The sequence below is a fragment of the Mirounga leonina genome, unplaced genomic scaffold, assembly GCF_011800145.1.
Source record: "Mirounga leonina isolate KUSES-001 unplaced genomic scaffold, KU_Mleo_1.0 Mir_129, whole genome shotgun sequence".
Lineage (NCBI taxonomy): Eukaryota > Metazoa > Chordata > Mammalia > Carnivora > Phocidae > Mirounga > Mirounga leonina.
This window is the reverse complement of record NW_023270323.1, coordinates 22032938-22046224: the sequence shown is the minus strand read 5'-3', so window position 1 is coordinate 22046224 and position 13287 is coordinate 22032938. Positions and strand designations below refer to the sequence as shown.

The 13287-nt window shown below is 39.6% G+C and overlaps 1 protein-coding gene across 1 annotated transcript in view; it reads right to left on the bottom strand.

Moving 5' to 3' along the window:
* BTC (betacellulin) overlaps positions 1 to 13287 on the bottom strand; it is a 43118-nt gene that overhangs the window by 11742 nt on the left and 18089 nt on the right. The window contains exon 2 of the mRNA XM_035004799.1: positions 7979 to 8077. Coding sequence (XP_034860690.1) covers positions 7979 to 8077 — 99 coding nt within the window. The remainder of the gene's footprint in view (positions 1 to 7978; positions 8078 to 13287) is intronic.

Below are 13287 nucleotides of genomic sequence, written 5' to 3'. Positions count from 1 at the left end.
TCCTTTCCTTTCCTTTCCTTTCCTTTCCTTTCCTTTCCTTTCCTTTCTTTTCCTTTCCTTTCCTTTCCTTCTCTTCTTTCCTTAAACATGCACATAACACTTACCAAGTGCTGGATACTGGTCATATACTTTATATATATATATATATATATATATATATATATATATTAATATATAATAACTTAATGCTTATAACAGCCTTGTGAGGTAAGCATCATTCTAATCTCCCATTTATGGATGAACAAAGAACAACACATGGAGGCTAAGTCACTTTCCAAGATCACACAGCTACTAAGTGGCAGAAGCGAGACTCAGATGCAGTAGGTTTTGCCCTGGAATCCATGATCGTCTCACTCTGGTGCTGGGCCAAGCCAGGTGTTCAGCAGGGAGCTGTCATCTGCTCTCAGCCTGCTGCACCCAGTTGTGCTTGCCTGAATGAAAGATTCTCCCTCACAGTTAACCTCTGAATGGTTTCTTTTGCCCTGAAGAAAGAGGAAAATCCTGGAAGCTTCATATCCAGGATTTCGATCCTGCTCCAACTTCCTTGTCTTATCTTTTAGAGTTTTCATTGCCTAATTTTTTAACTGGGGATAGAAATATGTAACAATTTCTCCCTTGCTTACATGTAGAAGGTTTTAATAAATAAGGATTGACAAGAGAAACAGTACAGAGATACGGACTTGCTATTCCATGTGCTGATCCACACCAGACATGTGCCCACACCCAGAGACTACAGCTAACTAGCTAGCTCCGGCCCAGGGTTGGACTTTCCCACATTTGTGGTGTGACCAACAGCATACAGGACTCAGACACCTGTGGAGCCAGAAAGACCACGATGTTCACTTCAGAAGGGCGTTTCGCACGAGGTTTGGTATGGCACCGGGCATCCCAATGACCTGAATAGTAATGACTCCTAAAACTTCTTAATTAATACAATAAAATGAGTACATATTATTGCCCAGGGCCACCAAGGAGAGGAATTGCCAAGAACTTCGGATGATCTATACACAGCAAATTCCTGTGATGCCAGGTCACAAAGGTTCAGGGGGTGGCAGAATGCTGCTGAGGAACTGGCTGACCTGGTTTGGGTTGGTGACTTGATTACCAGCTATGCTGACAGTTTGTGCATGCCAACATTTGCTCCCATGCATGCCAGTCAATGGGGCTCTTACTGAAATTTCTTCCAGAAATAACTGCAAAGTGTCTTAAAAGCAAAGATCTGTATGTTTTGACAAATAAACTTATCAGTCAACTTTCATTCGTACCTGCTATTTCCAGAGCCCTGTAGTAAGCCCTGGGAAACATCAGAAGAGTAAACCATATCTCGTCTATCTAAATTGGTACAACAAAACACATTAAAGACGATAATAAACAACCCATCAATAAGAACAGCCATAGTAACCACATAAACAGTTGTGGCATGCTGGAAACAGTGGAAAGAAAGAAGACCAGATTAGGAGGAAAGAAATCAGTGTTTTTAGCTCTGCCTTTCCTTAGCTGCATGGGTCTGGGCAAGCTTACGAAGCTGTCTGTGCCTCAGTTTCCCCACCTGTATACTGAAGATGATAGCATCTGCCTTAGAGGGCTGTTATGGAGCTCAAATAAGAACTCACATGGATGTTCCTAGCAGAGGACCCCAGACAATCAAGTCCTCAGTAACTGAGTTGATGCTAGAATTTTGAAAATCTTGACAATTCTAAGAGAAATCTTGTTATCATTACAAAGAGTGCTTATCTAATGAAAGAAAATGTTCTGGAAAATACGGATTTTTTTTTTAAGAGGAGGTAAGCAAGCTATTCAGTTGTGGAGGATGTTAGGAGCAAAAGCTCAGGGTCAGGAATACGCAAGCCTGATCATGCAGGGGGTAGGAGGCAGATTTAATGGAGATGTAGGGGAGCTGGTGGGGAGCAGCCGAGGACGGCTGTGAATGGAAGTTAGAAACCTCAAATGTCAGTAGGCTGAGGTGTTTACACTTGAAATACAAGGCAAGGGAGAGCTGAAGAAAGGTCTTATGGATTACATTAAATGGTATATGTAAGAGCTACTCTTTTTGAGTTTAACATTGTATCAGTGTATTAGGTAGAAAGCTGCTGATTGGATTAGAGTAGAAAGAGGCTGGGAGCAAGGAGAAAGGCATTGGCTGACTCATGCAAACATATGTGACGTGGGCCTGTAGCAGGGGCACGGAGGTCTAGGAGATGAATTTAAGAAGCAATAGGACTTAGTGACAGATCTGCTGTGCTCCAGAAAGGTCCTTCCTACTTTGCAAAGCATCCCTGACTTTAAGCGTAAGAGCCATATGGCTCTATATCCTGAGCTTTACTACTTCCTCTAGTTGTTAGGCCCCTTTAAATGTAGCCAGCCTTTTAATAAACACCATACAGAGTGAGATACCAGAAAGTGCCTTGACCAGCAGCTGCTGGCTGCAGTGACTTGACCGGCCTCAGCCCATCCAAGCAGCACAGACCCGTGCCAAGGAAATGGTTGCCAGGCGCTGTTTGGATCATTCACAGAGCTCTCTCCTCTGCCAAATAAACATGATCTTAAATATTCCCAGAATTATTTGGATTTAAAAACCCTCCCATGCCACCAAGCAGAAAATGTCCAGTGATTTCTCTATGGAACTTGAAAAACTGGAGAAAAATACATCACACATACTGTGCCGCCCTCCCCCCACCTCCCCAAACAGATGGGATCATCTCTTCTCTCTGATGGAAATGAGAAGGCTTATCGGCATACCCCCTTTCAAAACGCACCTTCGATTCCAGTTCTCTTCATCTATTATTCATCAAGGTCACATTATCTGAAAATTGAACAACTGTGAAATCTAACATTTTCTACCTATCATGAGACCTGATGACATAGGGCAGGGGATGGCAAGACCTACCTTTCCATTCCAGAGATGTTTATCAAGAAGGAAAAGTTAATCCTATGACAAAAGAATGATTCGTCCCATGTATTGTTTCTTTGTTGAGAAACGAATGACCTGGTCTTGAAAACCTAACATGAAAATTCCCCTGATACCAGGGTGGTGGAACCTAATTGATCTTTTATCCCTCCTACCTTACTCTTTTCCAACCCACGTTCCCAAAACCAAAACATTCTCTGGGAGTGAGTCAGTCCCACAAAATTGCACTGTAAAACTCCAACACAAACTCCTAAGCAGATGGGCACCACAAGTAACGTATCTCAATCTCTTCTTGAGATGCCATATTCCAAAGATTCTAAAGCCAATTAGATAAGAAACTACGAGGGTTCCTGTAGGTAGGTGTATGACAACATCTAATTCTAAGTAAGAACATCTTTCTTCGATCATATGGGCAAATAGACAAGAAGTGGTCACCTTCCTTGGATCATATGAATAGTTAGATGAGATGTGATAGATTCTCTTGGGTCAAACTTAAGTGGAGGAATAGAGCGCACACTCAAATGACTTAGTTTAAGTACGGAATTTTTCTCAGTTTGATGGCTGCTTTGATTAAATAGCACAGTTCCCTGATCTTTCTTGTACACAATTCTTATTCTCAAACCCAAACAGGCCTTGTGATGCTTTATGCTTAAAACTCCTCAGAATTTATACATTAGCTTTATTTTTCATAAAACATTCACTTAGTTCTTCCAGTTGTGCTCATTACAAATCTATTTAATGATTTTATAAATGATATTAATATCAGCAGCTCTTCTAAAATCAACTCGAAGTGTAATATATTTTATGTAGTTCTCATTACAGTGTGATAACCTCATAGTATCTCTAACCCCCTAGTTAAATACATAGTTAAATCTCTGTGCAAGAGATTTAAAAGGAGGGCCTAAATTTTGAGATAAAAGTCCCAACAGTGTTAACGAGAGAGAAGGAGTAAAACAAATACCTATAGATTTTTCTTCCCACAGAGATGTCTGACCTTAAAAAGGGAGCAGCTAATGCACAGAAAAGTTTAAGTGGTCACAGTTTAAGTTTGCAGGGAAGTTTCTTCCTAGTCTATGAAGTAGAGGCTAAGCCTTTAACCTCCAATCCTTGGCTTCCTGGCAACTTCCCAATAGGGGTTTCCTCCTTTAACAACCTTCTTAAAACAGGAGATGAGGTAGAAAGTTTTATATTTTCTAAGTTAATTTTCCTTCTTTATCTTGCCTGCTATCTCCCTGAGATGGGGGAATATAAATTCACACTGTCCTTGAAGAAGTGCAAAATTTGAAAATCTCTCTTATCTGAGGATTCCCATTTGTGTTGCATCCAATGCCATTTCCTACAGAAATGGAAAAGAGTTGGTGACTCCAGGAAAAGAAAAATAGATCTCACAGATGTACTTGTTAACCCTCCAGTGTTACTAGAATATGCTTAGGCAGGAGGCTAATCAGAACAGATCTGCATGTCTTTTAACCAGGAGGGCTAGGCCAATGATTTCTCAGCTTACAGGAGTGGGTCTTCACTTAGAGCTGCCCTTTTCATTCTATCCCTTTAAAGGAAGAAAAAAGAATTTGGTGTTGATGTGTAAGTGTATTTACATGTTTAAAATTATTCACAGCTGGGGGGCAGACAAAGAAAAATGAACAGGAAGAGAACTTGTATTTCTTTAGCTTTTCAAGAGTGCAAGCTATGGGATTCTGGTATATATAATGCCTCCTTTGCTCGGTCTCCTTTGCTGGTTCTTTCCCATATCCCCCAGCCTCTAAATTTTGCAATGCATGGGGACTCAGTGCTTTCTTATCTCTTCTCTCTACACTCCCTTTCTGGGCATTTCCTGGCTTTGAACGCCTTCATGGTAACAATCCCAAATTTATGTTTCCATCCCAGATCTCTTCCTTCAATGTCTAAGAGTCCAATGAACATCTCTACCTGGTTGTCTAACCGGCATTTGAAATTAACACTATCCAAATGGAACACCTGATTTCCCCCCTCAAATCTGGTCTTTCCTCCTCTCAGTAAATGATACCTACATTCTTTCTGTGATTCAGGTCAAATATCTTAGAGTCACTTTGACTTCTTTCTCTTTTACTCTACATCCAATTCGTCAGAAAATTCTATTGGTTGTATTCAAAATATATGCAGAATCATCCCTCCATCTCTACTCCCTTGGTCTAAGCCTGATATTTATCTCTAGACAGGAAGTAGTCTCCATGGCAACAACTTCTAACTAGTCTCCCTGCTTCTGTCTGTCCCCTCTTAACTGTCTCATCTGCACACAGACACCATTTTGCTATTGAAACTCAAAGCTGAAGGTTTTATAATCCCCAGCAAGGCTCTACATGACATTACCCATTACCTCTCTTTCTCCATTACCTCTCCAGCCTCATCTTTAACTATGTTCATTGTTGCATCTGGAGTACCTGGAACAGGGCCTGCTGCATTGCAGGTACACAGAAGTATTGGTAGGAATGAATACATTCCTTACTCAAGGCAGAAAAGGACAAACTAAAAATGAAATGCCTAGAGATTGGGGCTATTTGAAAATAAAATTATAAAGTCATTTAGAAACCAGAACAACTCCTAAAGATCATCTGATTCATTTCTTCATCTTACAAGTTGCAAACTGATGTCTAAAAGCTTAAGTGACTTGCCCGAGGTCACACAGTCAATAAAGACAATATGCTCCTGCTCCACATTAATTCCTTTTCAAGAACAGTTTGTCCTTTTTGGACTTTACTTTCAAGGATTATTTTTCAGAATTTTCTTTGCATATTCAGCATTGTGATCTTCCCACATGATTCTAGCAGTTTAGCATGGTGATTAACAATAATTCTGGAACCAGTCTCTCCAAATTCATGTCAGGCTACTCCACTTACTGTGTGACCTTAAACAAGCTAACAATCTTCTGCATGGGAAAGAAACAATTAATAGACTGAAAAGGGAACCTATAGCTGCTATGGGAAATACTATGGAGTTTTCTAAAAAAAAAAAAAAAACCCTGAAAAACGGAACTACCGTATGATCGAGCAATCCAACCTCTAGGTATTTATCCAAAAGAATTGAAATCAGAATCTCAAAGAGATACTCACACTACCATGTTTACTGCAGTACTATACACAATAGCCAAAATGTGGAAACAACCTAAATATCCATCAACATATGAATGGATGAAGAAAATGTGGTTTATTCAAACAATGGAATATTATTCAGCCTTAAAAAAAGCAGAAACTCTTGCCATCTGCAACAACACAGATGGACCTTGAGATCATTATGCTAAGGGAAGTAAGCCAGTTATAAAAGAATGAACACATGATTCTACTTTAAAAAGGTATCTAAATAGCCAAATCCACAGAAGCTGAGAGTAGAATGGTGGTTGCCAGGACAGGGGGGTGTAATTATGGGGGGAATGAGGAGTTGTTGTTTAATGGGTATAAAGTTTGGGTTATGCAAGATGAATAATTTCTAGAGATGTACTGTACAACATCCTGCCTATAGTTAACAATCTTTTTTTTTTTTAAAGATTTTTATTTATTTATTTGACAGAGAGAGAGATAGCGAGAGCAGGAACACAAGCAGGGGGAGTGGGAGAGGGAGAAGCAGGCTTCCCACCGAGCAGGGAGCCCGATGCGGGACTCGATCCCAGGACCCTGGGATCATGACCTGAGCTGAAAGCAGACGCTTAACGACTGAGCCACCCAGGCGCCCCTATAGTTAACAATCTTATACTGTACGCTTAAAGTTCTGTTAAAAGGGTAGATCCCATGTTTAAATATTCTTACTAAAATAAAAAAAAAATAGGTAACACATTTAGGATAATGATGAAGCAGGTTTTTTAACACTGTCAATCACTGGATGATAGAATAATCCCCCAAAGGAAATATGAAAATGCCATCATTGAAGATATTTAAAACTCAGCTGAAGAAAAGCACACAACCACATAAAATTGGCCTTGTTCTTCTCTCTATGTGAGTGACAAGACCCACACAAGCATGACCTAAGACACCAATGGATTCCACAGCCTGTGGGCACTTTCCAGACCACCTACTAGTATGAAGGAAGAAAGAGGAAGACTGGGCTGGAACTGATGACTCACATCAGGACAACTTGGTCAGCATGTTCCTGGCTCAGTTATGACTTCTCTAGGGTGCTAGGAAAGGCACACTTAACACCAAGTCACTACCCTCTCAGCTCCAAAAAGTTTCCAGGGAATATAGGAGGCTCTCTCCCACCTACTTTTAGAATTGGCCTGTGTTTTGTTTTAAATCAGAAACAGACCCTGTAGAAGACCAGACCATTCGATCTATAAAGAACAGACTAGGGGTCAGTCAAACTATGGCCCAAGGGCCAAATCTGGCCCACAGCCTGTTTCTCTAAATAAAGTTTTATTGAAGTACCTCTAACGCCACTCGTTCGCAAGGTGTCTATGGCTGCTTTCGCAGTACAATGTCCAAGTTGAGTAGCTGTAAAAAGGCGGCATGGCCCACAAGACCTAAAATATTTATTATCTGACTCTAGATCAAGGCTCATCCCTACTTTGGACTACTAGCTTTGAGAATACTGAATCAAGCATCTCTAAGGTAAAAACATGTAAAAGTCATTGCCTTACTCCCTTCTTTTAAGTGTGGAATAGAAAAAAAATAATTTGAATAGAATGTGCCAACTTTTTATGAATCTCATTGAAGATATTCTATGCTTGAGTCTGGAGCACACACCTGCGACTCCTAAAATAGTGTAATTATTAAAAATGGAAGCACTGGAATCAGAAAGACCTGAGTGTGCCTCCCAGATTTTCAATTTACCTGCTCTGTAACCTTGGGCGAGTTACTTAATCTTTCTGGGCTTCACCTTGAAATGAAGTCAAACATACTATCCGGCTCAGAGGGCCCTTGTGCGGAGTGAAGGCATTACTATACGTACAGCACTTGGCAGAGAGCCTGGGATATTAGTGTGTGCTCAAAAAACCACCTAGTTTTATGATTACAAGAGTATTAAAAATTAAAATTAGGGAAATCAACTTCCCAAGATTGAACACGAGGCTGATAAAATACAAATGCATCACTTGTTAAGCATTACCTGTGCAGTTTTCCCCAGGATCTCCACAGAGGAGGCCATCCTTTCCAGGACTCCTGGTTGAATTCCCATCTGCCACAACACAGTGGAGGATCACTAGACCTTCAAGTTCAAAACAGAACCAAAACAAGCATGAAAACTTGAATATTTCCTCAATGCAAAGCACTCTACCAAAGTCATGACCCATTTATGAAAATAACAAGGCTGTGACTTCCATTTCCAAGGCTTTCTCCCACAGCAAGGCGGGTGGGGGTGGGTACACAGGCCAACGAGTCTAATTTTTTTAAGCTCAATGACAAAGACAGAATTTTCAAGCCAGCATCACTTACATGTAACTGTGCGTCTTGAGTGAAGAGACTTGGCCATAGCCTGTGATGGAGACATCACAGAAGCGGACAAATAGAGTTCTCGGCCGATGCACAAATACACTGATGAATTTCCAGGGAGACTGGATGACAAACCCACGTGTAAATGTACTCTCTCCATTCCATACAGACTCCGTGTTTCTCGGGTATTGACTATTGTTTGTACTTCCTTCTTGGGATGTGTGAACTAGATATTCAATTTGTGGGAATTATTTGAAAATTGTAGCTTCCCTCAGCTAAGTATCCCTGTTGCTGAGAAGGACAGACATCATGGAAAGATAAGGGGGTGAGAGGAATGTCTAGTAATTATTCTGAAGGAAATGATCCAAGATACATTAAAAAGGTTTAGTTGCAAAATTTTCCTTATTTGCACTTTCTAATTTTCTAGTAGCATATTTTATTTGTTGCAACAATAAAAAACAACAACAATAAAAAAAAAAAAAAAAGGAGCGTCTCCCCAATTGAAAAACACACACACACAATTTGGCCACGAAATTTCTAGATTTTTCATATCTTTTATCCCAATACCTGCCACCCTCCTTTCACACTTATAACAAACCAGAAACATATAATCATTTAGGGCTTTCCAAGCACGCTGATTGTATATTTATTCATCTTTGTAATCCTGGTAACTAACACAGAACGCAAATGTTGAAAGAATGAACAAAACAATCTATAAAAGAACAAAACAACTTTCAGATAAAAAAATCCCAGTATCCGTTTCTAGTGGAAAATCTCAATCCATTTCTTTATTATTATAAAATAGGTTTAATTCATTTTTAAATTCCCATACATGAGCTTTCTCCATGGGCAGAATCAGGAGGCCTTAATTCTGGAGTTAATCTGTTCTAATGGTGGGAATTTTACAAAACGCTCTAAATCTTACAGAGATTCAACATCCACAAACTGGGGATGGCAATATCTCCTTCTAGAGATTATTGTAAAAATAAAATTAAGTAACATAAGAAACGGCACGTGGCTTGGCACCTAGTACACAATTTTTAGTCCACTCACACTCCTTTCTGTCACTTATAATTTAACCCATCGTTCTCCACTTCCACTTAAAAGAGAGAGCCCTGCTTCCACTGAAACCCTGCCCAGGGCCTTCAAGCATTCTGGCAGGCTGGGGCCTGTGCCCAGACTCTCTTCTGCTATGACTCACTCCACATGCTGGCAACAGCTGCAGAAGGGATGCCACTGGGGAGAGGTCTGGACAGGACTCCTAGGGAGGAAGCACGCTCAGGCAAACCAAGCAGCAAGCACAAGGCACTGGGGTAGCCTGCACTCCTCTCCCCACCCACAAACTTCAGATTATAGTCACAGGCCAGTGGCCATGAACCAAATCCGCCTGAAGAGACATTTTCTTGATCTGCATAGTTTTAAGAAATTGAATCATGACAGTTCATCTTAAACCCGGATTTTTCTGCTTCCACTGAAAAAGCAGAAGGTCTGGCAACACAGGTGTGAAACACCTTCTCAGCAACAGCTGGGCAAGGCTAAGCAGCAGGTGACCCCCTTCAATGCCACAGACTCCATCAGGCTTGCTGCGCTCATTTACTCTAACTGCCTAGACCCTGACAGGCATTTCAGTTTGTGATCTGTGCGAAGTGACTCAGGAATCACAGAAATGCTCACGAAACCATTTACTCAATACTGAAGACTGCTTCAAAGAGGAAAGGCATTCCTGTTCCATCCATAATTCAACAAATATTTATTGAGTACCATGACACAAGGCACTGAAGGTTCAAAGATAACAGATATTATCACTGACCTTAAGGAGCTCGCATTCTGGTAAGGAAGGTAGACACACAAATCTTTAAGGTGTAGTGTAGTAAGGACAACAGCGGAGGTGACACAGGATGGAGAATCAAATCTACCTAGCTGCAGACTTGATAGAGAAGGTGAGCATTGTGGGGAGTTTTTAACGAGGAAGAAATGATTTTTTTAAAACATCAATTAATAACCTCTAGAAGATAAAAATTGTGTAAGCAGGATAACATAATCATTGAGGTTATTTGTTTCAGCAGTAGACAAGATTTATATGGTAATAATAATGTAAATACTGATAATTTAAATTATTATATCAAAAATTATCATAAAATCAGGACCAGTAATTAGCCCACATACACCATGTGGGGAAACTGTGGTGATTTATCAGTATCTATGCGGTGCCAGTTCTTAAATGTTTTGAGTATCACCCCTATAGTGATATACTGAAATTAGGAGGGTAGAGAAACTCAGTAGGTAAAATCTAAACTTGCCAGTTCAACAAATAGTATTACAAGCAAGTGATTTAGCAAGACGGAGGTAAATACAGAAGAAACACTTAAAAGAGTCAGAAATGGTTGCTTCTAGGAGATGGAGAGGAAGGAAGCCATGGTGCCAAGATCTGCTATTTGTTGTTGTAAACCTTTTAGTCCTATTGGATTTTTTAAAATCTATGTATATTTATTACTTTATTAAAAATGAAATTAATTTTTACGGAAAGGATAAACAAAGTTGTAACTAGCCAAGGCATTCTAAACAAAAGGGACAGCTTGTAAAAGGACACAGTGTAAGTAATACAACCTGTCTGGTTTGTCTGGCAGGTAGGTGGGGTTTGTGATGGAGAGGAGGCTGGGGGGCAAATAAATATGACCATCTTAATTACTCTGGATTCTGTTAGGCACTTAATTTGGGGTCACTGAAAAGCTTTAAGAGAGAAATAAGCATAATATTTTTGTTTGTTTGTTGTGTGTGTGTTTGTTTGAAAAGGTTGCTTGAACACCAGGATAGGTGATTCAGACACACCTAAACCTAGGTGGTGGCACTGGGTATGGAGAAGAAGAAATGAACATGAGAGATAATCACAAAGTAAAATATAAAAGACTTGGTGGCTGGTGGGATAGGGTGGGAAGTGAGAAAAAAAGAAGTCTAGAATGACCCCAGAGTTTGGGACTTGAGTGGCTGGCTGGACTGTGGTATCAATCACAGATACATGGGACACCAGAAGACAAACATTAGGGAGAAATACTAGTGCCATAAGAAGTATGCAAATGATTTCAGATTACTCTTCAAAGATGTCCAACTGAGAAAGGGAGGGGAAAGATGAGTGAATAGATAAAGAAAAAAAGGGAGTTGTTTTTGTTTTTGTTCTTAACGTGAGAGAAAATCAATAGAAAGAAGCCAAAGGTATAGGAAAGAGGCAAAGGATGGGCTACCAGTAAAGGCAGAAAAGGTTACAAAGTGTAGCCTGAAAGGCAGGGCCTCTTCTGCAGTGTATGATCCTTTGCAGTCAAAGTTAGTAATTTTGCAAATATAACTTTATTTTCAGTAAATGAAAGGTCTTTAGAAAATAAGAGCTTAAAGGTATTTTACATTCTATATATCTCACCTCATTGTTCAAAGGAATCCAAGTTCTGGCTTAAAATGAATGCAAAACATCCAAAGGTTTCTCAACTTTCATACTATTGACATTTGGGGCTGGATAATTCCGTGTTATGGGAGGCTGTGCATCACAGAATAATGATTAGCCATGACTTTTGCCCTCCAAATGCCGATAACATCCTACCCCCACCTCTCCCCCTACTTCTGAGTTGTCACAATCAAAAATATCTCCCACCATTGCTAAATATCCCTGAAAGGAAAACTGACCTGGTTGAGAACTATTGCATTCTCTCCAACCTGTTTTAATATTTTTATATCCAAAATATAGCTTTCATTTTGAATGTGTTGCTTTAATGTAAATCAATCACACAGCCTCAGAGGCTCAAATTCTGACTTCTTAAAAAATTTCTTTGGGAAAGTTTCATTATCTTGTGGAAAGATCATCGAACTCAGTCATTAATTCACCGTGTGACCTTGAGCTAATTAACAATCTATCCTCACCTTTTTCATCAAGAAAAATTAGAATCATGGGTTTCCTGCCCATCCCATAATCTGGTTCATGAAAATCAAAAGAAATAAGATAGCAAAAGAATTTATTTAAAAAAACATATGTTATTAAAATGGTCATTATCTTTATCAGGGAAGGTATGGATTATACTTTAGAGAAAATAAAAGAAAATACGATACTTAGATGTGGAAAACATAATAAGATTTTCATTCATATCATAAGAGTCACCAGTTTTATTAGTAAGAACCTTAGAGGAATTAAAATATGCTACCAACCAACTCTCAACTTCCCTGAAATCATCCTCTGGGAGAGTTCTTCAAGCCTGCCTTACAATTTCAGTACCGAGTCTTCACTCTCTTCTAAGGCGTTCCATTTCAGTGAGATCTTTCATCCATTCTTTCAATTGCAGCCGTTCATTCATCCAAAGAGATTATTAAGCATTTATTTCTAAAGCTCTATAAATACTTCTTTACATTAAGCTGGTTTTTCCTTCCCATAATTTTACTCTGTTCATTGTAATCACCTGGGCTAAACCTAACCTCTCTTTCCCATGACAGGTTCTCATTTACTTGAAGCTAGCTATCAAATCTTCCTGAAAGGATTCCTCTTCTTCAGGCTGAACATCCTGGTTCCCTCAACCACATTTTACTTGTCATCATCAAGACCCTCATAATCCTTGCCATGGTCCCTTAATTGTGCAGTCAAACCAAGGTGCCATTTCACATGGTCTGGCAAAGACAGACTAGAATGGGGCTCTCGTCCCGCACGTTGTAGGCACCATATTTCTGGTAATGCAGTCCCATGGCACATCAGCCATTTTTGGCTATCTGATTAAATACTGGGGTTTTAGTCTGTTTGCAATTAAAGGAAACTCCTATATCTCTTGTACTACTGGGAAGCAGTGTACTGATGGGTTTATTTTTTCTTTTTTGTTGTGGCTCTGTTTTGTTTCACTTTTGTTTTTTACCTAAAAAAATGGTTTTAGACTTTTTAAAGGTCTCTTTAAAAATTGTATTAGATTTCACCTATCAGTCAAATATTTCACAATCTTTTTTTCTTATTCTTTCATTTAA